This window comes from Equus caballus, chromosome 3 (assembly GCF_041296265.1).
Source record: "Equus caballus isolate H_3958 breed thoroughbred chromosome 3, TB-T2T, whole genome shotgun sequence".
In the NCBI taxonomy this organism is placed as follows: Eukaryota; Metazoa; Chordata; class Mammalia; order Perissodactyla; family Equidae; genus Equus; species Equus caballus.
The window spans coordinates 75,851,970-75,878,256 of record NC_091686.1 but is presented as its reverse complement, the minus strand read 5'-3'; the positions used below and the strand labels follow the sequence as shown (position 1 = coordinate 75,878,256).

General features: G+C 35.4%; 1 protein-coding gene across 4 annotated transcripts in view; it reads right to left on the bottom strand.

Moving 5' to 3' along the window:
* TECRL (trans-2,3-enoyl-CoA reductase like) overlaps positions 1-25,660 on the bottom strand; it is a 97,879-nt gene extending 72,219 nt beyond the window's left edge. For 2 of the 4 annotated variants that reach the window (XM_070262407.1, XM_070262406.1), the window contains exon 1: positions 25,323-25,613. In XM_070262407.1, coding sequence (XP_070118508.1) covers positions 25,323-25,556 — 234 coding nt within the window. In that variant the 5' untranslated portion in view covers positions 25,557-25,613. Of the gene's footprint in view, positions 1-25,322 lie in introns of all 4 variants that reach the window. The other 2 variants (XM_001501057.5, XM_070262408.1) reach the window with 2 other exon arrangements.
* Between the last annotated feature and the right edge of the window lie 627 nt (positions 25,661-26,287).

Below are 26,287 nucleotides of genomic sequence, written 5' to 3'. Positions count from 1 at the left end.
AAGTTTGAAGTCACTTTTGTTGAAGCCAAAAATAAAGTTGTGAGTACAAAGTCACGTGACAACAAATGAAGTTCCTTAACCTGATATGAAAAATCTTTCACAAGTTGACTTCTGTGGAAAAGCTGTATGCTTTTCTTTAAACTAGAATAGTTTAAATGACAATCTTCTATATGTATTTTTCTCTCTGAATTTGCAAACTTTCAAGACTAAGATTATATTCTCCCGAAACAAACCTACTTGCGGAAGTCGGTTGTTATTACAAGCTTCTAGCAAGGTTTTTAACTTATTTTTTACTTTTTAAAATTACATTTGACTTTCAAATGTTAGAAAAGTGCTTATTTTGAATAAATCTTTGAGAACTGCCCTTTCTGGAGCAATTTTAGTCAAATATAACAGAAAAAAAATAATTAACCATTAAATGATTCAAACAGCGTTGCTCAATTAGCCACAAGACTGTGCTCGATCAACTCTTCCGGTCCTTTAGTTGTACTCGGAGCAGAAAAAGAAGAAAAGATGATAATTAACAGAGCATATAAGACTTTCTGATTACTAAATCGATGTCTCTGTAGCTTCATCAGGAATTTTATTCATAATAACTTCTACTTTTTAGCCAGTTTTACAACCTCTTAAAAAGGACAAATTGTCATCACTATAATTTATTCACTTTTATGGATCACAATTAACTGTGCAGATGGGAGAGATAAGTATTCCTACATCTGAAATCCTGAAATTCTCTTCATTAATCTTTCTTTCTCATCAGAGGAAATTAATTTTAAAATGTTAAGTAAGCAAGGTAAATGGTGTTGATTGGTTGAACCAAAAATTTACTTCTAAATTTCAACTGATCATAGTTTTACTATTACTATTTTATCCAACATTTAAGTTGATGGACTTAGAAGAAGCTTTTTACATTCGAGTGAAATCTAGGATTTGTTTCAATTTGCCGCATCCAACAATACTTCAATATTTCACAAAAAAAAATTTGTACTATTGCTACTTTTATACACTGCATTTAAGTCACTTTTTTGGGAATTCCTTGAAATGAACAGATGTCTCTAGAATACTGTTTATCCTACTTAGAGAAATAAAAATTAAGTGGTAAAGAAAACAACCAAGACTTGAAATTTCTTTGACAGAGTAATTACAATGTGCAAACCAAAATTTTCAGTAAACTTTGTTTACCAGTAAAGATAGAGAAACAGAATAAAAGACAAATTGGATAGAAATGATTAGATATAGAGGTGCGAAAATACACATTCACACACTCACATGAACAAATACAAAATATTCAGTGCAGGGTTCCTAACTGCCAAGAGCTTTTTCTTCCTGTTTTCTGAGATACAAGGAAGAGCACTAGCCTAGAGAATCATATTTTAAAATTGACTACTTCAGGAAAGTGCAAAAAATACCTCTCAGAAGTTCCATTATAAGGTTTTACATTAGCAAATAGAACATGGAGTTGAATATATTTATTCTAGATTGTAACTAAAATATAGATAAGTGGGAGAGGCTCCAAGAAAGTGGCATAGGAAGATCCTGAACTCACCTGCTCCCTAGGAATTGATCATTTTTCTCTGAAAAAGATCTGAAAACTAGACGAACTGCTCTCCACAACATAAGATAAAAGGACCACATTGAGATGGGTAGGAGAAGCAGAGACAGGGCCTCACAAAAAAACCACCACCAGCACTGCAACATACAATAAGGAGGAATCTCACAGACAGGTGCTTCTCCCAAAGGAGCAAGGAGTTTGTGGCCCCCATCAGGCACCCTGACTTCTGGGATCCGCACCAGAGAAATGAGCCCACGAAACATCTGGCTTAGAGAAACAACAAAGCTCACATCCAAGGGACTCCAAGTGCTTTAAGAAACTGAGATACCTCACTCAAAGGGCATTCATATGTGGTCTTGCTCACCCAAGACCCCGCGAAAAAGCAGCAGTTTGAAAAGTGCCGAGACTGTATGTCAAGGGGATGTGTTTACTGACCTAGGAGCCTCAGCTGGAGGGCCAGGGGACTGCTGAGGTGCTCCCCAGGAACCAAGGCACTGATGGATGCCATTGTTGCACTATCTGTCTAGCCTACTGGCACAGATGGGCAGGCTCAGACAGGCTCCTTCTTGCCTCCCAGCTAAGACAGATAGGGGTGAGCAGTCCCACCGCTATCTCACTACCCATTGTCTTTCTGAAACCAGAGAGTGCCTGTGGTTGCAGTACTCCTCCACTTCCTGGTGAGGGCCTGAAGCATGAATGGTTAGGCTTTCTCCGATTCCCTAGCTAAAGACTGCAAGCCTGTCAGTAGTGAAACTCCCCCAATCCCCAACTGGGGTTGGCAAGTGCAAGTAGTCATGGCATTCTCCCACTCCCAGTCTACAGCCACTGCACAAAGAAGGCACTGCATTGCTGAAGCCCATGGGTGGGTGCAGTCAGGACATTTTCTTGCTGCCTTCCTGAAGCCAGTGAGTTTACTGCATACCCTATACTCTCCAGATGCCTTGCTAAAGCGAGTGGGTGTGCATAATCCACAGAGGGGATGCTCCTTGATCGCCTGACCCTGGTGGCCAAGGTTGACTGGCCATACATGAGCTCCACAGGTCTGTAACAATAGGAAAGACAGTTCTTGGCAGGACCCCTACCTCCACTTCACCCCCCACCAACCCTGCCAGGGCACTTCAAAGACAGCAGACTGACACAGAACCCCAGTCTTCCTATTCACTTAGCCTGGAGCTTCAGCCTGAGAGAGAGGCTTCGGGTTTCCCTCACACCTGGAAGCTAAGGAGGAGCTCCCAGGGAACATAAGCAGGGGCACACCATTCTTGCACACCCACCGTGGCCTCACTACAGATTGATGAGACTTGCCAGAAAGGAGATTATATACTTATCTGGAGCCCTCATTTCTGCAATGGCTGCCCAGGAAACACCTTTGCCCTGAGCTAACATGTGTGCCATCTTCCTCCACTTTGCATGTGGGATGCCTCCACAGCATGGCTGCAGGTCTGCACCCAGGATCTGAACCTGTGAACCTGGGCCACTCAAGTGGAGCATGTGGAACTTAAATCACTTGGCCATGGGGCCAGCCCCAAAAGCATATTTTTAAGAATAAAATAGAGCCTGGTGAAATTAACATTTATGATTACTTCTTAGACTTCTTAACATTTATGATTACTTGCTTTCTTATTGCAAGTTTGTGAAGCCAAGAAAATAATCCTTACACTCAGGAAAGTTTTCATTTAATATGATATTACCTAAATAAGGAAGCCCAAGCCATATTTAAATGAAATGGTTTCTCTATAAATACTGAAGGACCATTTTAAATAAAAGAATATTACCTATGAGCAAACTAATAAATAATCATTTAAAAAAATTTGTTAAAAACACCAGTGATTAAATGGCAGTCATTTTCCTTTCCAAATAGTCCCAAGTATTATAACATGAAAATTAACTGCTATGTGAAGAAAGCGGTTGATAAATGAATGATATTCTATTACCCACTGATTAATCATTCAGCTTTAGGATCATAGGGAAAAGACTTAAGTATGTATGCATAATCCAAGTTAATTTATATTCACTTCTTTGGAAAAGGTGATTTTTCCATAAATACAAAAACTCTTCATCGATAATGCAGTTCATTAAAATGTAAATACAGATAAAAATGGAGGGAAAAAGATGTCCATGTAGTATGTTTTAAATCTAGTTTGAGTTTTCTTAATTACAAAGTGTAAAATATTTCAGGGTCCATTTTAGGTGATATAATTTCTTAGCGATGATCAGAATAAAAAGTCTTTCTTAGAATAACTATGGATTTACAGTCTGTTAAAAAATTGTTGATTAAAACACAAGTGATTTCCACTCATTGATTTGCAATGACAATGACAGGGATATTACCAAAGTCACTTTGTCTTCACTTGTAAAAGGGAAAGATAGCATTTATATATACCTTTAATTAGTATTACCGTAACATACATTTTGAAAAAAGGCTCAAATACGGTGAAAATAATAATGAAAGTGATGAGTAATCATGGGCTCAGTATTAGCAGGCTTGGGAGGAATAGTAAAGTAACTTTGATTTGACAGTGTTATCTATCAATCTATGTATATGTAGGTATGTATATTATATATTAGTAATAAAACTGTACTTTATCCTATACTATTGTGGAGATTGCAAAAATAGCCACAATATTTTGCAGATGCTCCCATAAAGAGGTAGAGTTTATTTCCCCAGACCTTAAATTTATGGTGATTTGCTTTAATCAAAAGTATGTGTTGAAAGTGAGGCTGGGTAAGTTGCAAATCTAAGACTCAGGAGGCCATGTATGTCTACTATTTCTGATAATACCCTTGATCAGCCCCAAGTAAAGGAGCCAGAGTTAACTTCCCAAGTGATGACAGACACATGGCCTTGTTGCCCCCTTTCGTCCAGCTCACTCTTGGCTCAGAGTCACTCAGCTACCTGGCAGCTGGTCGCAATTACTTGAGTGAGCCCAGCAGAAGATCTGCTGAGCAGTGGTAAGCTAAATCACCAAATAACAGAATAATTAGATAAATAAATAGCCTTGGTTTGAAACTAAGTATTTGGGTAGCTGGTTATCAAGTAGCAAAGAAGTATTAAAAATAGCAATCATTTAGAAAGGAAAAGAAACATATAGCTCAGTCATTTCATTGTACAGATTACAAACAAATTCAGATGGTGATGTTTACTTTTTAAAAATTTACATCAAGATTGTAAATCACTTGAGATGTTAAGTCTGTTGTATAATTAATGTGTTTACCTTTTTTTCTACTGATGATATTAAAGAGATATATGGATTAACTCTAACTTTAAAAAATACACTCAAATTTCAAATTCTATATACAAAAATAAAATTAACATGATATCATGAAAAACGTTTCATATATTTGGTTTTATGATAAATCTGAAACTATTCATGACTCACATAGATATTTCACGTTAATATCCAATATACTTAATATTTGCTTTTGAAAGATGCACAATGTAGTTACAGTGAATTTCAAAAAAAACCCGCATAAACTTACTATGCATTAAATCTTAGAAACTGAGGTTTATTCCACTGGTGACTCAGGAAATCCCCATTCTGAGATACACAGTATCTCTTGGGAAAGGAGTTATTATGGGTAACCAGTTTTCTGAAAAAGTAGGATTTTATCTTCCTCATTAGGTATCAAATATTTTAATCCATCCAATCTGAATACTCTTGTCCCTAAAATATATTTATTGTCATACTAAGAGAAGGATGAATTAAATTGTTCTTAGAAACTGAAGATCTGGAGCAAATTAGATTATTTTAGCAAATATTTGCTCTATTCCTCATTTCCATTTCTCTAGGAGTTGATGCTGGTTATGTTGAACTTCGGGTCTTTAACTGACTTTGGACAATGGAATTTGGACAGAAATGGCAGTGTGTCCTTTTCAAGCCTTAGGTCTTAAAAAGCATTCTGAGTTTTCACACATCCGTCTGGGAGTTACTGACTTCTACCATGATGAGTATATGTACCGGAAGCTGCTGGCTCTTATTTCTTGGACTTGTCCCTGCTTTTGCTTGCTATAGGTCTCACTTGTCCTTCTGACTTAGAAACCAGGTAGCTAAGATTGTCCTAGCCAAGCAAATCAGTTAATAGAATTTGAATGAGAAATTGGGGCTCTGTATACAATTAAAGTGAATGAACTTTAGCACATAAATTTTGGAGTAAATAAGTTTGTTTCAAAGAGTCTTTGCTTACTCTGGTAGATTTATAATTGTTCAAAATATTTGTTGTCCATCCCTTGGCAGGCACCCCAGAGGGAATATCTCTACCGTGTTGGACTCAGGCATGACACTGCTTGACTGACCAGTGAAATATGAGAGGAAACAGCATGTTTAATTTCCAAGAGGGAGCTTTAAGAGCCAGGGTGTGCTCCACCAACTGTCATGGACTGAATGTTTTTGTCTCTCAAAATTCATATGTTGAAATCCTAACCCTCAATGTGATGATACTAGGAGGTAGAGGTCTTTGAGAAGTAATTAAGTCATGAGGGTGAAGCTCTCATGATGCAATTCACATCCTTATGAAAGAGACTCCAGAGAGCTCTTTAGCCCTCTAGATACAATGAGAAGATGGCAGTCTGCAACTCAGAAGTGGATCCTAACCAGAACTTGACCATGCTGGCATTCTGATCTTGGACATCCAGCCTCCAAAACTGTGTGAAATAAATTTCTGTTGTTTGAAAGCTACCCAGTCCATGGTACTTTGTTACAGCAGCCCAAACTGACTGGGATACCACATCTCTGTTCACTTGATTTGGAAACGGACAATGACAATGACAATGACAAGAGCTGTTTCATCAACCTGGTTCCAGAATAAGGAGAGCTCAAAGCAAAGTCACAGCTCATCCATATTGGGCATGCCATATAAGCGGGAATTAGGCCTTTTTTACTGTACATCCTTGATTATTTGTAGCCATTACTTAGTCTAGCCTGAAAGGCACTGTTATTTATTGTATATTATCTGTGTTGAAAAAACAGTAGGAGTGTATTTTAGATAACTGAATTAAATCTATTGACCTGAACAGACTTCATATTGTAATCTCTTGATGGATAAAGATTTCAAATGGCATCCCAAACACCAGCAATCACTTCAGTTTTGAAGTGATGGTCATATGTCTCTTTTTACCTACTTCAAGATTTAATTTACAGTTTTTAGAATATGAGGAATGTGAAATGAGTTTCAAGCAAAAAGAATTAGAGAGGAAGATCAACTTTAGAAAGTTTATATTATTAATGAATTGTTTGATAACAAACCACAGAAATAGATGCTACAATTATTTCTGCACCATTGGCTCACTGCCCTCATAAGTGTTGCTACACAGTGCCAGCCACTGAAAGTGATTGCATTACTTTCCAAATGTCACTGTGTGTATTGCGTGTTCACGGAAGAATTCATCCTCAACAATTAAACCAATTCTGAGTATTTTTCATCTTAGGACAATGAAAATTTTATTATTTAATGTGTCTGAAATTCTGAAAAATGTTTGATGATTAAATGAGCCATGAAGCATCAACACCTACATTACAACACTTTGGTGATCTTGTGTAAAAATAAGTCATCATTTATCTAGAGAGCTAATCTCATTCAGTCCCATGCTTTTGAATGCCATATTTTTTTCATACTCTCAAATGTATATCTCCAGTACCAACTTGTTTTCACAGCTGCAAACTTACATATACAACTGGATGTTTAACATGTCTGCATATATCTCCCAGCGATCACAAATTTAAATGATCAGAACTGAATGCTGTATGTGTTAAGCCAAGAACTGCTTGTACTCCATTAATGACACCAATATTCAGTCAGCTTTTTAACCCAGAATCTTTATATCAACCATGATAACCCAACTTCATTATCTGAGAAATCTCAGAGTCCTATTGATTCAACCTTGTATATTTAGAATCAGCCTACTTCTGCTGCCTATTTTATTAAATATCATCTACTAGAAATTCTGGTATATAGAATCATTAAACATTCATTGAAAGGGACAGGCCCAGTGATGCAGTGGTTAAATTCTCACATTCTGCTTCGGTGGCCTGAGGTTTGCCGGTTCAGATCCTGGGTGCAGACCTACACACCACTTGTCAAGGCATGCTGTGGGAGGTTTCCCACATATAAAGTAGAGGAAGATGAGCACAGATGTTAGATCAGGGCCAATCTTCCTCAGCAAAAAAGAGGAGGATTGGTGGCAGATGTTAGCTCAGGGCTAATCTTCCTCAAAAAAAAAAAATTCATGGAAGAGATTAACATCCAGTGGATAGATTGAGTACCCAATATAGTCAATTTATTGAATTACCTTATATGAATAATGAAATACTTTATAAATCTGTCTTACAGTTTTTTGTCTGTGTTTGTTAAATTATTTTAAAATTATTTTTATTCTTTTTTCTGCTTTGTTGAAGTATAATTGTCAAATAAATTGGTAAGACATTTAAAGTGTACAATGTGATGACTTGATATACACATACGTTGTGAAAGAATTCCCCTTATGGAGTTAATTAACATATTCATTATCTCACATATTTGCTTTTTTTTGTTTTTGGTGAGAACATTTAAGATCTACTCTTTCAGTACATTTCAATTATATAATGCAGTGCTATCAGCTATAGTTAACATGTTATGCAAAAGATCCTTTGACCCTACTCATCTTATAACTGAAAGTTTTTACTCTTTTACCAACCTCTCATTTTCCCTAATCCCCAGTCCCTGGGAACCACTTTTCTACTCTCTAAGAGTCCAACTTTTTTTTGGTTCTCTGTATAAGTGACGCCATGAAGTATTTGTCTCTGTCTGACTTATTTCACTTAGCATAATGCCCTCCATGTTCATCAATATTGTTGCAAATGACAAGATTTCATTCATTTTCAAGGCTGAATAATATTCTGTTGTATATATACCACATTTTTTTATCCATTCAACAGACACTTCAGTTGTTTCCATATCTTGTTTCCTGTGAATAATGCTGCTGTGAACATGGGAGTCAGACATCTGTTTGAGACAATGACTTTGCTTCATTTGGATACATACCCAGAAGTGGGATTGCTGGATCTATTCTTTGCAGTTCTTGTTTTGATTTTCTTGGAGAATTTCTATACTGTTTTCCATAGTGGCTGTACCAATTTACATTCCCACCAGCAGTTTGTAAAGGTTCCATTTTCTCCACGTCCTTGCCAGCATTTATCATCTCTTGTCTTTTTGATAATAACCATCCAGAAAGTGTGAGGTTGTATCTCATTGTGGTTTTGATTTGCATTTACCTGATGATTAGTGACATTGAGAATGCTTTCATATGCCTATCAGCCATTTTTGTGTCTTTGAAAAAGTGTCTATTTAGGTCCTTTGCCCACTTTTTTTTTTTTTGAGGAATATAGGTCCTGAGCTAACATCTGTGCCCATCTTCCTCCACTTTATATGTAGGATGCCTACATATACAGCATGGCTTGATAAGGAGCATGTAGGTTTGAGGCCAGGATCTGAACCTGCAAACTCTGGGCCACCGAAGCAGAGTGCACAAACTTCACTGCTATGCAACCAGGCCAGCTGCAGGTCCTTTGCCCATTTTTAAGTGAGCTATTTATTTTTTTGCTATTGAGTTGTATGTGTTCCTGGTATATTTTGGATATTAACCCCTTATCGGATATGTGGCTTGCAAGTATTTTCTCCCATTCCAAAAATTGCCTTTTCATTGTGTTGATGGTTTCCTTTGCTGTACAGAAGCTTTTTAGTTTGATTTAGCCCTGCCTTACAGTTTTAAATGAAAGACATATGACGTTGATATGTATGTGAAGATTTAAGAGGAAAAATTTGACAATGATATAGAAAACTGTTCTCCCTCTCTCTCTCGGTTATAAATTTTTCTAATGATGAAAGGATCTTTAATAATGAATTGCCAAATCATGAAACTCATCTTTAATTCAAGTTTCATTGAATGCACCTGTCAGAATAGTCTAGGCTTTGCTGCAGAATTCAGTAGTTTAAAACAATACAAGCTTATTTTTCACACATATTACACATATATCAGATTGGCTGGAGGACCTGCTTTGCATTTTCCTCACTCTAGGACCCATATTCACAAAGCAGACATCATTTGGAACATTTCTTGTTTCCAAGGCAGAAGTTAAAAAAAAAAATGTGGTGAAATTAGATTCGGTTCTTACAGCTCCCCTCAGGAAATAAATTCATGCCTTTCACCCATATTTCACAGCACAAAACTAGTTACTTCAGACAAGTAGGCAAGTTTAATACAACCCTGTTCCTGTGTGAGAGCCAGCAAAAACCCCTTAATAAACAACACTAATATTTACCAGAGTCTACCTTTCTGATCATCAAATATTTGGTCCTTTGCCTTTTACATTTTCAAAATACACACATTGTGTCTTCATGGAAGCAAAATTCCTAACAGTCATGATATCAGTCTCAAAATCCAAGTTCACTGAATGACGTGAGGTATTTTGTATCTATTTAACCCAGAGGTCTATGAGCTAAAAGACAAGCTATCTGCTCTCCTAGAGCCCACCTCCAGCCCATGGATGTTTGGGGAACCAACAATGATTTTAAGGCTCATAAATTCAGAGTCTCCAAAACGTTTAAAATTTTATTTTATTATCTAGAATATTCTAGAAGACCATAAAGCCAGGCACTAGTCCCATCTTTTCTCTGCATCTTTAGTAAGAATATACCATGCATGTTATTTTGCTTTCTTGACATATATAGACATAGATATAAATATATAGATATAATGTTGCATATACTATATATTTCAAACATTATTACATATATATATAGCAATTGGAAAATTTAGGTTCCTTGAGGGTGAGGGGATAGGATATAAAATATAATTCAGTTTCTCTCCTTCACACAAGATATAGGCTTTCCACCCTTGATAAGGACATTAGTTTCCTGGGCACATGAGAGAAATAAAAATGGACAGCTCATCAGATGTTAAATAAATGTAAGATCAACTATTTTGTTGCATGAATTATAAAGTTACCTCCAACAGCAATGTCACTTGCTAAGTACAGTCTCCATAAAATGAATGCAAATAATAATCAAACCTCCTTCCCCACCGCATGTGGCAGGTAGCCTAGCCTCTGTTCCTCGTGGTTTAGAAATGGTAACAAACAGGCATGATAACAGCATCATTCTCCTCATTGTTATGCTAGTAACATTTTTAAATAACTTTTATTGATCTCTTTCAAAAGTAGAAAAATTAATCTCTAGTAGTTGTGCAGGTCATAAGTGTCCAGAGTGCATTCATCTCACAGCCTTAAATGCAGAAAAGGTAACCATAGAGTTGATAGTCCCAATTAAGACAGTTTTAAATGGAAAAAAAGTGTTATCAATAAATGTGACAGGAAACAGAGATAAAAACATGACACAGATAAGGAGTTCCTCCTCTGCTCTTCTGAACATAAAGTGTGCTAATATAACTACTATGGACCTCTAAAGAAATTAAATGTTACTATATCCTGTAAATTCGATCAGTTTCAATGCTTGATATATACTATATACTATCATCTATTACTTTGATATGGACTAGAATTTTTCATCACTAAAATGAGTTTGCTAGCTGGTTTTACGTTTTAATTAAGTTATTTGTCTCATTTTTATTTTAAGTTAATACATGATATAGAAATAGCATTGGATACCATTAAGAATAATGCTAGCAGTCATAACTAACATCACTGAGTGCTTAAGAGTCCAGCACTATTCCAAGAGCTTTACCTTTACTAAATAATTTAATTCACACACCATACTGAAGATATATTATTATCTTCATTTTATGGAAGAGAAAACTCTGACTCAGCCTGCTTAAGTAATTTACCCAAGTCACACAGCTAATAAGCTACAAGGATGGACTTTGAACGCAAATAGCCTGGTTCAAACCTTATACAACAGCCAAGCTACATCATATAGTGGGAGGGAGAAAAAAGGGGAGATGGGAGGTAGAGGAAAATTTGTTGAGTATTTACCATATAGCAGGAAATACTTTAGAATCTATACAAAGAGTCACTTGACCATTATAAACAATCTTATGAAGTACGTATCAGTGAGCCTCTTTAAAAGAGGAAATTGCATCCATGAAATACAAATGTCTCTCTAAAGGTACACAACTGGTGTTAACTAAATGGATAAAAAATGTTTACAAAGTCTTCACTGTCTGGATATGTCTTGCGGCTCATAATATCTATTCCAAGCATTATATCTTAGATCTTAACACAAACTTGATCATTGTAATAAAATACAAATCAATCATTACGTAAAGGATCCAAGCTAAACAAATATGATATGATAAATAAGTATGAGAGTTTGTTGTTTGATTCAAAAATATTAAGTGAGCTCCAACTATGCACCAGTAACTGTTCTATGTACCATGCATAAAGGAGTGGGAACACACACACACACGCGCATGCACAAAATTTTACTCTGTTTTAAAATAATAGCCAGCACTTATATAATGTCTTCTATGTACCAAGTGCTCTTCTAAACGGTTAATTCGTTTAATACTCCCAACAACCCAGAGTTAAGTATTGTTATCATCCCCAGCTGACAACGTGGAAACTGATGCGCTTAGCTGTTGGGATCTGTGCTCTGTCACACAGACAATAGGCAGCAGAGCTGAGTTAAATACGAGCAGTCTTCTACCTGAATCCCACTTTCTAAAATACTAAAGCACACACTGAATTGATATTCTAGAAGAAATGAGACAGACAATAAAGAAATATATATATTCTATATCTGAGGGTAAGTTCAAAGAAGAAAATATAAAGGAAGGAAGAGATCAGAATGATGGAGAGAAGTATGATTCTGATAGGAAGGTAAAGATATATGAGCACAGGCCTCAGCTAGGGACCTAACTATGCAGATATCTTGAAGAAGATTCTTCTAGACAGAAGTACCATCAGGGATGGAGACCCTGAGGGATCATCACATCAAGAGTGTCTGGGAAACAGCAAGCAGGCCAGTGTGCTTGGAGCAGAGCGAGTTGGAGACAGAGGGGTTAAAGACATGACCAGAGCGATGAGGGTGTGGAAATAACACATAAACTTTTAGAATGTGGAAGAGAAGCTAGGATTTTCTCCTGAGTAAGGTGTATAGCTTTTGGAGGGTTTTGATCAGAGGAGTGACATGATATAGTTCAGGTTTTAAAAGAATCAATCTGGCTTCTGTAAATTGAACAGACTGCAGGTAACAATTAAAATGATAATGCCATAACAAAACCATTTCACCTGTAATAACAAATTTTGAATTCTATTTCACCTGGTGATATTGTGGAACTTATATGTGCTTGTACCTACATCTGAGAGGAACTATAGTATGTTTATTCTGTTTTGCTACATATACTGTGGGTGTTCAGGGAAGGCTCGTAGATCAGTCGGTATGTTAGAAGTGATGGTGCTTTAAACTAGGATGGTAATAGTTCAGTGCAGAGATATACTGAGTCTAGAATAAAATGATTTATTGATTGATTGGATGTAGTACAAAAAGAACGAGATTCTGGAAAGCCAGCAGCTTGATGAACTATCTAAGGTGACTGACTAAAGAATTAGCTCCACAGGTGAATTCTCTACTGATGGGACACTTTGACCTCTTGCAATCACCTACTGAGTCTTGGCCTTTTCAACCTCCCAAATGAGTAACTGTGAGGCAATAGCATGGGCAGACCTGAAAAAACTTGCACATTCTATCACAGATACATTATGTGTTATAGAACTCCACACATTGGCCCCTCCTTTTAGGACCGACGAGATGGCGAGTGGTGCAAGAAATTAGAAGACATCTAATCAGACAGAAGGGAAATGGGTGTCTTTGTGTAGGGAAACAAAGCTAAACTTGGACTCCAGATTTTTCTCTAGTATAGCACAGGATAGTGTCAAGAACAGTTAGTTTGAAAATGAGTTATTCTAGCCAAATTGTACTTACATACTTAAGCTATGACATACATGGACCAATAACTTACATTAGAAGGATTCTATTACCAACAAAGGCCTAAGAAAAGATCATGTGTATACAATGCCAGAAATGCTGATTGAAAAGTAAAAGTGAATAAGAAAATTTCTGGATCTATTTTTTATAATTATAAAAAAACCTATTTCATTTTTTCTTCCCACTTTGAAATGAAGCAGATTTGATTTTAGCAATCAGCTGCTCAGGGTTGTAGCTGTTTCTGCTGTTTATGTTTTTCTTACCATATCAAGAGTTAAAAGAACTCTACATAAAATAGCTCTTAACATACAGGTGATTTCTCAGAAATTTTAGAATGACAGATTTTTGAAATTTTCCCATCTGTAAAAAAAGAGTAGCATATCATCTGAAAGACTGCCTCAGGATTCTGTGTTAAAGTCCTGATTAAATTAAATTCAGATTATAACAGAATTTTATTGAATGAAATTTATGAAAAGAAGATAATACATCAATTTTCAGTGGCGCACAGACCACTATTGACAAATAAAGGACTCAGACAGCCAGTAATTCACCAAATGTTTGCCAAAAGAAATCGCTGATTACAGTTTGATTTTTAAAAAATCATATAACAGTAATTACAAAGTTAGAAACATTCAAACATGAAGTAATATTAAATGTTTATTTTGGAGACAGTAAAAATGTGTAACGAGAAAACTTAAACTCTATAAGAAAAAGGACAGGTAATTATTCATTCTTTTCCCAAAATTTTCTAAGAATGTTGAGTTTATAAGAAGGCAGAGGTACAGCATTCTTTGATTTAAGAGTAAGATCGGGGGCTGGCTCCATGGCCGAGTGGTTAAGTTCGCGTGCTCCGCTGCAGCGGCCCAGGGTTCGGATCCTGGGCGCGGACATGGACCACGTTGAGGCAGCATCAAACATCCCACAACTAGAAGGACCTGCAACTAAGATATACAGCTATGTACTGGGGCGGGGTTTGGGAAATAAAGCAGAAAAAAAAAAAAAGGAAGATTGGCAACAGTTGTTAGCCCAGGTGCCAATCTTTAAAAAAAAAAAACAAAAAGAGTAAGATCAATTCTCAAATAAAATATCTGTTATCTAGACGTAGTAGGTAGTTCCTAATAAATCTATCTAAAAGAGAACTCACTTCTCATAGGAAAATACATGAGGGCGGCATTCACAGGCTTTATATGGTGACAGACTCGTGGGCTCAGGTTACTCAGTTGAATCCCAGCAGATCAACAGGGATTGAAAATTACTTGATGACTGGCAGTTTAAAAATCAACTAATAAAATATAATATACGAATGGTACAGAGCCTGAAAAGTTTGCACATTTGAAACTCTTAAGTGGGAAGGGAATTCATCTTTACCTTCCTTCCTAAATTCTCCAGAGGGGCTTCCAGAGCAAAATGCCTTCACTCAAAACCTGGAAGGCCGAGGATGTAAGACATTCAGAGGAAATAATTTCTACTTTAGGAGATTGCCCTTTCCTGTTAGAGATCCCCCTTGATGATCCTTCAGTGTGCTGGGACTGTTTGTAACTGGAAGAGATTTCTAAAGCTGCTCTCAATTTCTTCAGCAGAAAAGAAAATAATCCACTTGGGCTCAGTTGGCACCTCGTTCATGACTTCTTCAAGCTTGTATTATATTATCTGCGTTGGGCTATTTATATGTGATTATTCATCACAATGCTGTGAACATTTGAAGAGGAGGGAGCATATTTTGTTTGGTTTTGTCTGGTTTTCATGCTGGTGTTCCCATTGTCTATAACCGTGCCAACAACTGGAAGATTGGTATTCTTCAATGAAAAAACAAGCTGGAGAGAAGGAAAGAAGGAAGGAAGGAGGGAGGGAAAAGGAAGGCAGCTGATCTTCTAGGATTGTGCCCCTGCAAGATATTCTCATAGGTACTTGATAAGAATCACTGCAAAGCTTTTTAAGGGAAATATCACCTTCAAACGATGATTGCTGCTAAGCCTTTGAGCTCTTCTCAGGTAGCCAAGAAAAAAGCATAGTTTTCACAGCAGAAAGTAAGATGTAATATAAATATATGTAAATCCATGCATAATTTAGGACTGTATGGAGCTTAGATGCCATATCATTGCACAAATTCTAGCAAAAGTATAAATTTTACCACTACTCTACTTCTAATAATGCTAACTTAAGACCTCAGGGAGCACAAATTTGTACCCACAAACATATGGTATGAGGATATTAAGAGCCTTAATGTAGATATAAATATCAGTTTCCACTTGCTGCAGTATTGCTCCTTCAGACCTCTTTCCCTGAAGCTTTTACATAATTCAAAATATAAAATAACAGAATGTTTATTTCTTAACATTGACTTAAATTACCGCTCGTGTTAAATCCTAATTTTATGAGGAATAGGCTCAGGAAAGAAAGTTGTCACTAGAAAACTTTGAGCACTCAGGTCAGTAAAAGGAACAATGACAAAAAACTTGCATTATATGTAAGTACACGCTAAGATCACAGCAGCAAGTCAGGTAATGATTTTGACAGTTCTTTGTCAGATTACCAAAAAACAGCAATAAAATGTTGATAACGACAAAATATAAGCCAATAATACAATTCTCCTTTAATTTCTAGAAAAAAGAATCAAACAAAAGCACGAAAAGGGTGAATGGAAACTTTTTCCCAGAAATATATTATGTAAGCACACTCTATCTTTTTTGTTTGAACTGTTAGATCATGAAAGAACTAAGAATTCCTACATCGTGAACTTTTTAAAACCATTAGTACAGCATGCACATCTGTAGGTTTTGTCAAGAGTTTGGCTAAGTTACACCATGGTATTGCTTTTTGCCTGGAATCAAACATCAGTTTTGTTTGACCAGGTGGCCTGCAGTAACCCTAAACTGACACTAGCCCCTCATGCAGCACATGCCGTAAATAGCATCAACAGTCACAAGTAAATGCACGTTCCTGATATGACTTCCCCAACAGCCCTTGTGATCAACAGTCTCCCTTGCCTCCCAGTGCCTTCTCCTTATGTGCACCTTCAGTAAGAACCACGTGGGGCTTACCAAACCCCTCTCTTTTGGTTTAAACTGACGAATCAGGCCTTAGACTGGGAAACCCACCACACTCTATCCATGGACCCTGACAGAGACATGTGCCCCAGGTGCCTTCGTTTTATAGTTCTTTAATATATTTAATTGATTTGAGAATTTCCATGCTATTAATAATTTGTAAATTTTAATTTGTTAGCTCTATCTTGCTTAATCAAGGCTCTGGGCCATAGTCATTTCCTTACAGAAATTCCTTATGGAACATCACATTTATTCAGGTGCCTACAATGAGATAACTTGTACCAATAAAATATAAGGGAAAAGAACACAAGGACATTGCCCAGTGTCACAAGCTGGTTAAGTGTGAGAGGTAGCTGAGTATCTTCAAAGCCTGAGCAGATCCATGATATCAGGTTGCCTCCCAAATATGGCGGTCTTGAACGGGCTGACAAAAGATTCACTTCTCAGTTTTACTGAATTCTCTGTCTTCAGTCTTTCTACTATCCATTCCATCTTCCACATGGATGCAAATTTAATTTTTGGAAAGGCAGATCAGGAAATATTACCCCCCTAATTTGAAAGAAAAGAAAAGGTCCAGATGCCTTAGCAAGGCACCTAGGCCCTCTATCATCGGTCCCAACCGTACCACCTATTCTGTTTGCTCCATTGCGCAATGTCACTCCCTAGACTTGATCACACTAGCCCAGAAACCTTGCTACTGATCTCTTCCTCAATGTTCTTTCTTTGACTTCTGTGGTGTAACATTTCTCATATTTCTTCTAGCTCTCTGGAAACTTCTCCTTATTTTCCTTTTCTATCTCCCCTTTCTGTAAGACCTTTACATGTTGGAATTTCTCAGCCTTCTGTAGTTGGTTCTTTTTTCTTCTTATGCATCATATTATTATTTCCAAATTTTATCTTTCCTACTCTGAGAGTTCAAGGAACTCCTATATGTTTTCAATTCCCATATCAAAATACTTAGCCATGGTGACTCTCCTCAGCTCTATGTCTTCACACCCAGATGCCTACTGGTTATCTCTATTTGGATATCTCACAAATATATCTAATTTAAAATGAATGAAAAGTGCTTCTTCCAACCTGCCTCTCTCCTTGTCTTCACCAAAAATAAGAAGGCAAACAAAAACGCCACAAAAATGATTCAGTAAATTGTACCATCCTCAAGATCTGGAGTTGTTTCAACAATTTGACATCATGCTTGTGTTCTCCCTTTCCCTCAACTCTGACAACCAAACATGTCTTGTTGTTTCTGTCTCCTAATTGTCTATCATATCCCTCTACTTAACTTCATCCTACTCACTATCCAGGCCACATATAAAGATCATTTCTCTAGGAAGCTTTCTTTTTCCACAGATTAAGATATCTCCCTTTGTTTGCCTCTCCAAATTACCCTCTTTTACCTCTCACTATGTAGATATCTTTGCACCTAAAATTACTTCTACACCGTCTTCCACAGGAGAGGATAAAATCTATGAAGATCAAAATTGCATCTGTTTGAGTTCATGCATTATCTCAAACACCTAATGGGGCACTGGACAAATATCTATTGAATTAATAAATACTTGATTGTGACACTATAAAATGTCAAAATAGAGAGTTGGAGAACCACTGAATCTGGTAAATTTAAACTCTTCTCTTTCTAGACGCATCCTTTAAAACTTATTCATCTATGTTGACCTTCTAAATGGAGTATAATTGCTTCTCATATATTAGGAGATAGAATAACTTCTTTATAGCTTAACCATAAACAAAAACAGTTTTCTTACATGGTGATATATTTGGAAAATGGAAAAATATAGACAAAAGTTCTATATTTGTTTTGTAAATGGTATTCGTGAATAGTTTTCTAGAGTATAATTTTTTCTCTACTATTACACTAATGCAATGCTTATATATCCACTGGCATCTTTTATGGTATATCGTGGTATGAGTAACCAGTGTATATTATTTGGAGTATGAGTTGAATATAGAATGCTAGAAACTGATGCTACAAAGATGATTCCTGTGACTATGCTTTCTAATTCTAATTCTTCCTAATCATTTTAGAAAAGGATAATAATGACTATCACCAAAAATGCCTAAATTTTTGCAATCATAGTAGAAAAGTATTAATTCAATTATTTTCCCACTTCAGCAGAATAATATTTTTAATGTTTTGCCACTACCTAAAATATAACATTCATTTACAGAAAACTAGCCATGTCGCAAATGTGGTGCTACCTTCTACATAGAAAAAATATAAAATCTTTAGATACTCCTTAGAGGTAGATATTTACTCTACTTTGATTTATATTTATCCTTCTTGGGAAACCAAGAATCGGAGTAGTTAAGTAACATATTAAGATGACAAAGCATTAATAATTCGCAAATCTCAACTGCATACACAAATATGTCAGACTTCAGAGCATAAACCATTGCACCACTTTGCCTCTCATGACATTGTATATTGGTTTAAGACAATAGGTATACCTTTTCTGAAAGAAATCTAAGTCAGGGGAGATAATATTAAACAAAGTACACTGATTGTTTCGGAATTATAACTGCATGCTGTGCTAAGGAATTCCCAAGTACATCCAAAGAATAGGGTGGGCTTTGGGGCTCCTCTGTGTTCACTAAAAATGATCATATTAATTACCTCTTTTGGAAGGAAACTTTCATCTCAATTTTGTAGTTTTTAATGATGTAAACATTTTGAACACATTTTGTTCTTAATTTGTTAAAGGGACTTTAAAAATATTTTTAATTTCTACGTTTGAGTGTTAACTAACGATATTGTATGTCTAGATATACAACATGGAAAGAGTGTTAAAGAGCTTTCCTTTGTCTCAAATGGAAGGGCATGTAGACATCCTTCAAAAACAGCACTTCTCTGGGCCAGCCCAGTGGTGTAGTGATCAAGTTCGTGCACTTCGCTTAGGCAGCCCAAGTTTCACGAGTTCGGATACCAGGTGCAGATCTACACACCACTCATAAGGCCATGCTGTGACAGCATCCTGCATATAAAGTAGAGGTAGATTGGCACAGATGTTTACTCAGTGACAATCTTCCTCAAGCCAAAAGAGGAAGATTGCCAACAGATGTTAGCTCAAGGCCAATCTTCCTTACACACACATGCACAAAAATAGCACTTCTGTTCTGAAATACATTGTCTGTATGGGAAATCAGACATCCCAACCATGAAATTAAACAGAACATGAGAATTTTGGCTAATAGAAGTCATTAATATCCGTCAAGTGGTAGTGTATAATAGTTAAGAGCAAGACACAGAACGTATATTGGCTAGATTCAAACCTTGGTTCTAACATCCACTAAGTTCTTTATTTCAACTCTGTGCCACCATTTCTTCCTCTGTAAAGGGGAAGGATAATGACTGCTAAATCCTTTTACAGAAAAGGACAATAAGGAGGAGAGCTCTTGGACTTTGTCTATGGAGAAGAAAATCAGTCAGATTTATACTGAAATTCTGGGCTTTCTGAATCCAAAGTTCTAAGTTTTCTATTATATCATGTTACATAATAAGAAATAGGAAGAAGAGGGCTCAGGAGGAGGGAAAGAAAAAAGGGACAGGGATGGGAGAAAGAGGTGAGGGACATAGGAGGAAAAGATAAAATAAAAAAAAGAAAAGAAAGAGGAGGAAGAAAAAGAGTAATGGAACGAAAGGAAGATATTTCCATTTGCATATGCATGAAATTCTGAAAACTACCAGGAAGCCATTTTAAAGCAGAACCATTCTCATTTTACAGATGAAGAGACTGAGGCATAAATATGCTAAGTAGCATCCTCAAGATAAAATATTAAAAGTAGCAATGTCAGAAATTAACAGTTCTCAAAATTTCTCACTGAAGTATTAAAAGTACAATTTTTATGCAGTTATATAATCCTGTATAATTCTCTCTACTGCTTTCTGGTGAAAACTGGTATTTTTACCACTAGAAGGATTGGAGAATTATTGAGTGCTTTCTTTTATTTGTAGGAAGTCTTTTGAAAGCTTTTGAGAGTTTTGACGTAGAGTAAGTAAAACAATAGGAGAAAGAGGGCTCTTGAGGTCAAGCTCCTTGGAGAAAAGTCTAAAGAAAAAAGAATGGGATGATATTGGAAACATTTATCAACTCTAGCTTTAAGAGTTCTGGCCATGCTCTTGAATCATCTACTTATCACAAGATAAGCTTCTGACATTTTGTAAAATAGAAGTGAGACAAGGACAGTTAGCAACTAGAAATAATTCATTGTTAAATTTTTAAATTTATTTTTCCTATATATTTTTGATGTTCCAATAAATACTTAAGAATGATATTTAACAATATATTTTAAATCTGCTCTCCATCTTATCATTCTTTTAGTAGCATTATTTCAATCATTCATAGGAAATAAGTAAATTAGTTAAATAAATACTCTTCCATTTTCATTGTCTTCTTTATGAAAAGTTTGTTAGCTTTTGTAATCAGAATATCACTATCTGTTAATAAATTATACATGAATATGAAGTTAAATTCTGTACATCGTTGCTGGGAGCAAGCCAGGAGGAATTTGGGCATTCGGTGAAATGGTTTAATTAAATGTCTTTTTCTGTAAACACATTTACATTTATTCCAATGATAATTTGATTTAGAAAAAAATAAAAAGTATTTTCAAATATCATACTCCTCCACCCCAAAACTAGCACTCCTAAACATGAGTGCATTGTCAAATCCAGATACCTCTTAAACAAGCATCAAATTATTCAATACATATTAGTAAGCACTTTCTTTGGGCCAGGCACTATTCTAAATGTTGAAAATATGGGAGTGAAAAAAGTCCCAAATCCCTGATTTTGTGAAACTGGTATTCTAGGGGTAGGCCAAATAATAAACAAAATGAAAAAGGTAATAAGTACTAGTGAAGAAATAGCACAAGGAAGGTTATTAGAGAAAATTGACAGACTTGGCAATTTTAAATAGGTAGTCAGGAAAAGTCCCAAGGAAAACATGACAGTTAAGTAAAGACCTAAAGGAAAATGTTGACTGGTTGTGAGTGGGGAATGATATTATCTGACATGATTTAAGAGGTGAGTTCTGGTTGCTATCTAGGGAACATATTGAAGGTGCTAAGGACAAGAGCAGGAAAGATTGAGGAGTGCTAGCAGTAGAGGTGTTGAAAAAGTGTCAAAGTATGGATATATTTGAAGACATCACTGTGAAGATGGATTGTATGTGGCGTGTGAGATTAAAAGATGAGTCATGATGCGGCTGTTTGGCTTGAGCTATTGGAAAGATATATTTGCCACTTAGTGACTTGGAAAACTCTGTGGAAAAATTTGGAGGGAAGACCAAGTGCTCAGTTTTAGATATACTAAGTTTGAGATGTCTAGTAAACATCCAAATAGATAGGTAGATGGATAGATACATACATAGATAGATAGCCAGAGAGATAGCTAGACAGTTAGTTAGTTAGATAGATAGATACATACATACATACATAGATGTAGATAGATACATATATAGATAAATAGATAAAGGGATTTGCAATTTCAGAGGAAAACGATAAGCTGCAGTTACATGTTTATGAGTCATCGATAGGCATATGATACTTAAGGCTACAAGACTCAGTAAGGTAAATGAGTAAAGGTGGGGAGAAGTTCTGATGACAGAGTTGTTGACAATCCATACATAATAAGTCAGATGATAAAGAAGAAGTAAGAGAAAAGGGGGAAGCCAATAAAGAAGGTTTAAAAAAAAAATGTGTGTATAATCCTGGAGCTCAAATAACGAAAGTATTTTAAGGAAGAGGATGTGCTTAACAGTGCAAATATTGCTGATACACTGAGTATGATAAAGCATGAGAATTGACCTTTGGATTTAGCAGGGTATTTACCACTGCCTCACTGGTGACCTCGGCAAGTTCGTATTCTGAGAAGTGATGGAGGCAAATGCCTGGATGGAGAGGGTTTAGGATAGAATGAGAAAAGAGAAGCGTGGACAGATGATATGAACATGATGAAAGTAATGAGAGAAATGGGACAGAAGCTGGAGAACATGATTCAATATATTTTCTTTAATCCGAGGAATTTTCTCAATGTTTTGGTCTCATGAATCTCTTGAGTACGTACTTTGTCCACTGTGAATTTAAATTATTTTTAAATTTAATTTTAAATTAAATGTAATTGTAATTTATATTTAAACTATATGAACTAAATTAGATATATCTAGACGCAAACTCAATTTCTACCAGAGCTTAGCATATATTACTAAAATACGTACATCCCACTCTAGGTATTTGAAAATTTACATCTAACTTAAGCATTATAACAAATCATGTCAATGGATAGTTATCAAGAAGTCAAATTTAAATTCTGTGTGGATATCACAAAGTTCGTCACATTTTTTTTTGAATGTTTATGCACATTAAATTTATCTCTCTGAAAGATTATTAAAACTAAAAAGATTATTTTGTCCCTATTATGTTTAAGATACTCTACAAAGCATGTTACACATATTATTTCTACTTCTACCACAAGCTCACAAAATAGATTTTAGTAACCTAAATTCTAAATAAAGGTCCTGGGGATCAGCAGCTCAGTGACTTTCCTGTGCCTTGATAGATATGATTGATGTGGCAGGGGTTTGATCCAGATATGCTTGGTTCCAAAGTACATGCCCTTTAACTTTTACTACTTAACAACACAGTACTTACTGAAAGACAGGGACGAAGTCATAAGCAACACTGCTTTTGTAGACCAGGTGTAGCCAAGTGCAGTGAAAGGCACTTAACATGACCTTACTGCTAATATAGCTGTTAATTTGTCTAAGAAAAACAATATCTTCAACAAGAAACAAAAGCAATTTTTTCATGTTTACAAATTTGCACAGCTAGGAATCGTGAAACAAAAAAAATGTAAAGTAATTGGTGTTTTGTTCTTTTAGAAATCTTGCCATCATTATGAGACAATTTCTCAAATTACAAAACTGAAACAAGACAAAACAAAATTCAGTTTCAATGACAAGTCAAACATTTGGATGTAGTAAGCTGCACACCACAGGGTGTGGATTGTGCAATGAAGGCTGGCGAGGAATCCGACTTAATCCCCTACTGAGCCTTTGAGTTTCCCTAAGGGTTTGCCACTGGAGATGCAAACACCAGGACTCTTAGAGTTCAAATATGAGATTCCTAAACAAAATTCTTATCTCTAAATAATGTTGGCTTTCTGCATGCTTAAACTTTTCACCATTTAGCTAGAAATGTAAACATGGAAATATAAAGCTCCATGTCTTAGCTTCACATAAAATCTTAATAACAGAAAATTTAAATGTATGAGGAAAATAATTAGGAGCCCACCAGTTCCTCATTACTTTAAGGTGGATTTTGTGTCAAGGTTTAGACACATATAAAAAAGAACACAATAACCAGTCTCATTTTGGTATCTTGGTCTTTAGAAGTCCTTGACCAATTTAATATCCATTCCCTCCATTGCCTTTTTCCCCTTGATTTAATTATATTTTTCTTATAAGTTTTGAGTTTTTGATATTGAGATACTGCAAACATCAGTAACTTCTGAATAACTTTATCTTTTTTTTTAGATTTGTCTTATTCTTGTCTGATATAAAAAATAGAAAAACTTTATTGAGACACTAAAATAGAGGTAAGTTATAATACGCATGAAATTCATAAGCTAAAATTCTATTATATGTAATAAATATTCATCATTTATATATGGCCCAAGTGATGCTATAGAAAAAGAATATGATTTAGAGTCGCATGGAAATGATTTTGAATCTCTTATATTTCACCTTGACCTGTACAAACTTCTTAAAGTTTTTCTATCTTTCATTTTTCATCTGTAAATAAAAGTTAATATCACCCAACCAATAGGCTGGTCATAGCATTATAATTACTAAATAAGAAAGTATATATGACCTTGGCAATTAAAAGCAGGAAACAATTTCTTCTCTTTCCTTCTTATCTAGAATCACAGTGAAAGTATAGTTAAATAAAATCGGTGGTTAAATTTTAGTTTTAGAACAACAGCAAAAAACTTATTTAACTAGTCTGTAAAGTAAAATAAATCAAGGTTTATTTTTATTAAAAATATCAATCTTTCTGATAACAAATTAACCACTGGTGTATTTTTAAACTTTTGAGAAACTGAAAATGTTTGGAATGTTGTACATACATATGTATATCTACAGTGTACACATATATTTGTGTGTTAATTTTCTAGCCTAGGAAGTATATATTTTATCTTTTCTTAGTGAAACATCTGTGATATGAATACACATGGGTAACATATTAAGCAAGACACTCTTTTTAGGACCTTGAACACCGTGGTTTTGAAATAAGTAAACTTTTCATAGAAAGTGAGATGTGCATTTTTTAAGATAATTTAATCAATTCTAAATAATTTGTAAATGACTAAGTTTTATCATATACACTAAGTATCATTTTTCATAACAGTGGCTTTTGCTTACTATTTTCTACAAACACTATTAAAACTTTATGATAATTTGAACATGCAATGAAGTGCATGAAGAGAAAAACCTAGAGACCTTTTGTCATGTAGGCTGAGAAGCTGAGCCCCGGAAATTTTACCTCCTGACCATGGTAAATGTCAGCAGGATATCCAGAAGCTAATAATTATTAGCTACCATTTAAATTGAGTATGAAAGATGCAGTGAATATTTACTACTGAAATGAAGTATAAAGTATCTATTCTACTCATCGTAAAATTAGCAATAAACACTGGAAGATCTTTTAGTAAAGGTTTGCCAACATTTAATGAAGTGATCAATGATCTTTGGGTCAGATAAGAGAAATTGAAAGAAATAAATGAAACTCACCTTATCCACAATACATATCTGCTTTCTTGTGTGAGCATCAAGTATTTCAACCTCAAAGTGAGCAGTCTTTGAATGTTTAACTGCTGGAATTGATTTGAGAGGCCCTGCTGAGAGTATAAGTTGCGACAAAAAGTGAAAATTTCTCATATCATTCTTCAGTGTGGACCGTGTGGCTCCATGGGAAGATAATTCTTTCTTGCGTTCTGAAGCAAGGGACTTGTGCCTTTTGAACATTGTGTGAACTACCAGGAGAATCTCTCATGTCAACAGGAGACACTTGCAAGTGTGTTCCCTTTGCACCAGTTAAATACTGCTGGTGAAACCCAGAAAGGTCAAGTGGCATGCCATTCCAAGAGTTCGGTTTTATTTAGCAGGCTTGAAAACAATGACTGATCTTATTTCTATATATAACATGCTATTGTGAATTGCTGCAATGAAGATTATTTTACCAGCGCTCGAATTATTTCTTGCTTTCTCCTTTTTTCTCTGCTTGTTAATATGACCACTAGTATCAGAAATTCCAAGGAAAGAAAAGAATTGATAGAATTTTCATTATCTCTGAATTCTGGATGCACTAATCTTCAAACCTACATATTATGATATACAAGATGTATTTAAAATTAGCTATTACATAACCAAAGTTTTTATAAGTGCTGCCTATGATAAAGATTTGTGTCATATTTTAAATATATGTATATATATATCAGATATTTTTCACTGCATATAGGGAATAGATAGCAAGTTGTCTATGAGATTGGAAAAGATAGAGAGTGATTTTATAGCATACAGAAAAGGAAGTAAACCTTATTTTAACATTTTGACACCTTTTATGTCATTGGGAAATCATTGAAATTATGTAGAAAATCAGTACTACACATCACATTTACCACAACACTAAATTATGGCAAATTCAAATAATCTTAGCATGAGCAATGTAAAATTATAAACAATCTGAAAAGAGAGGT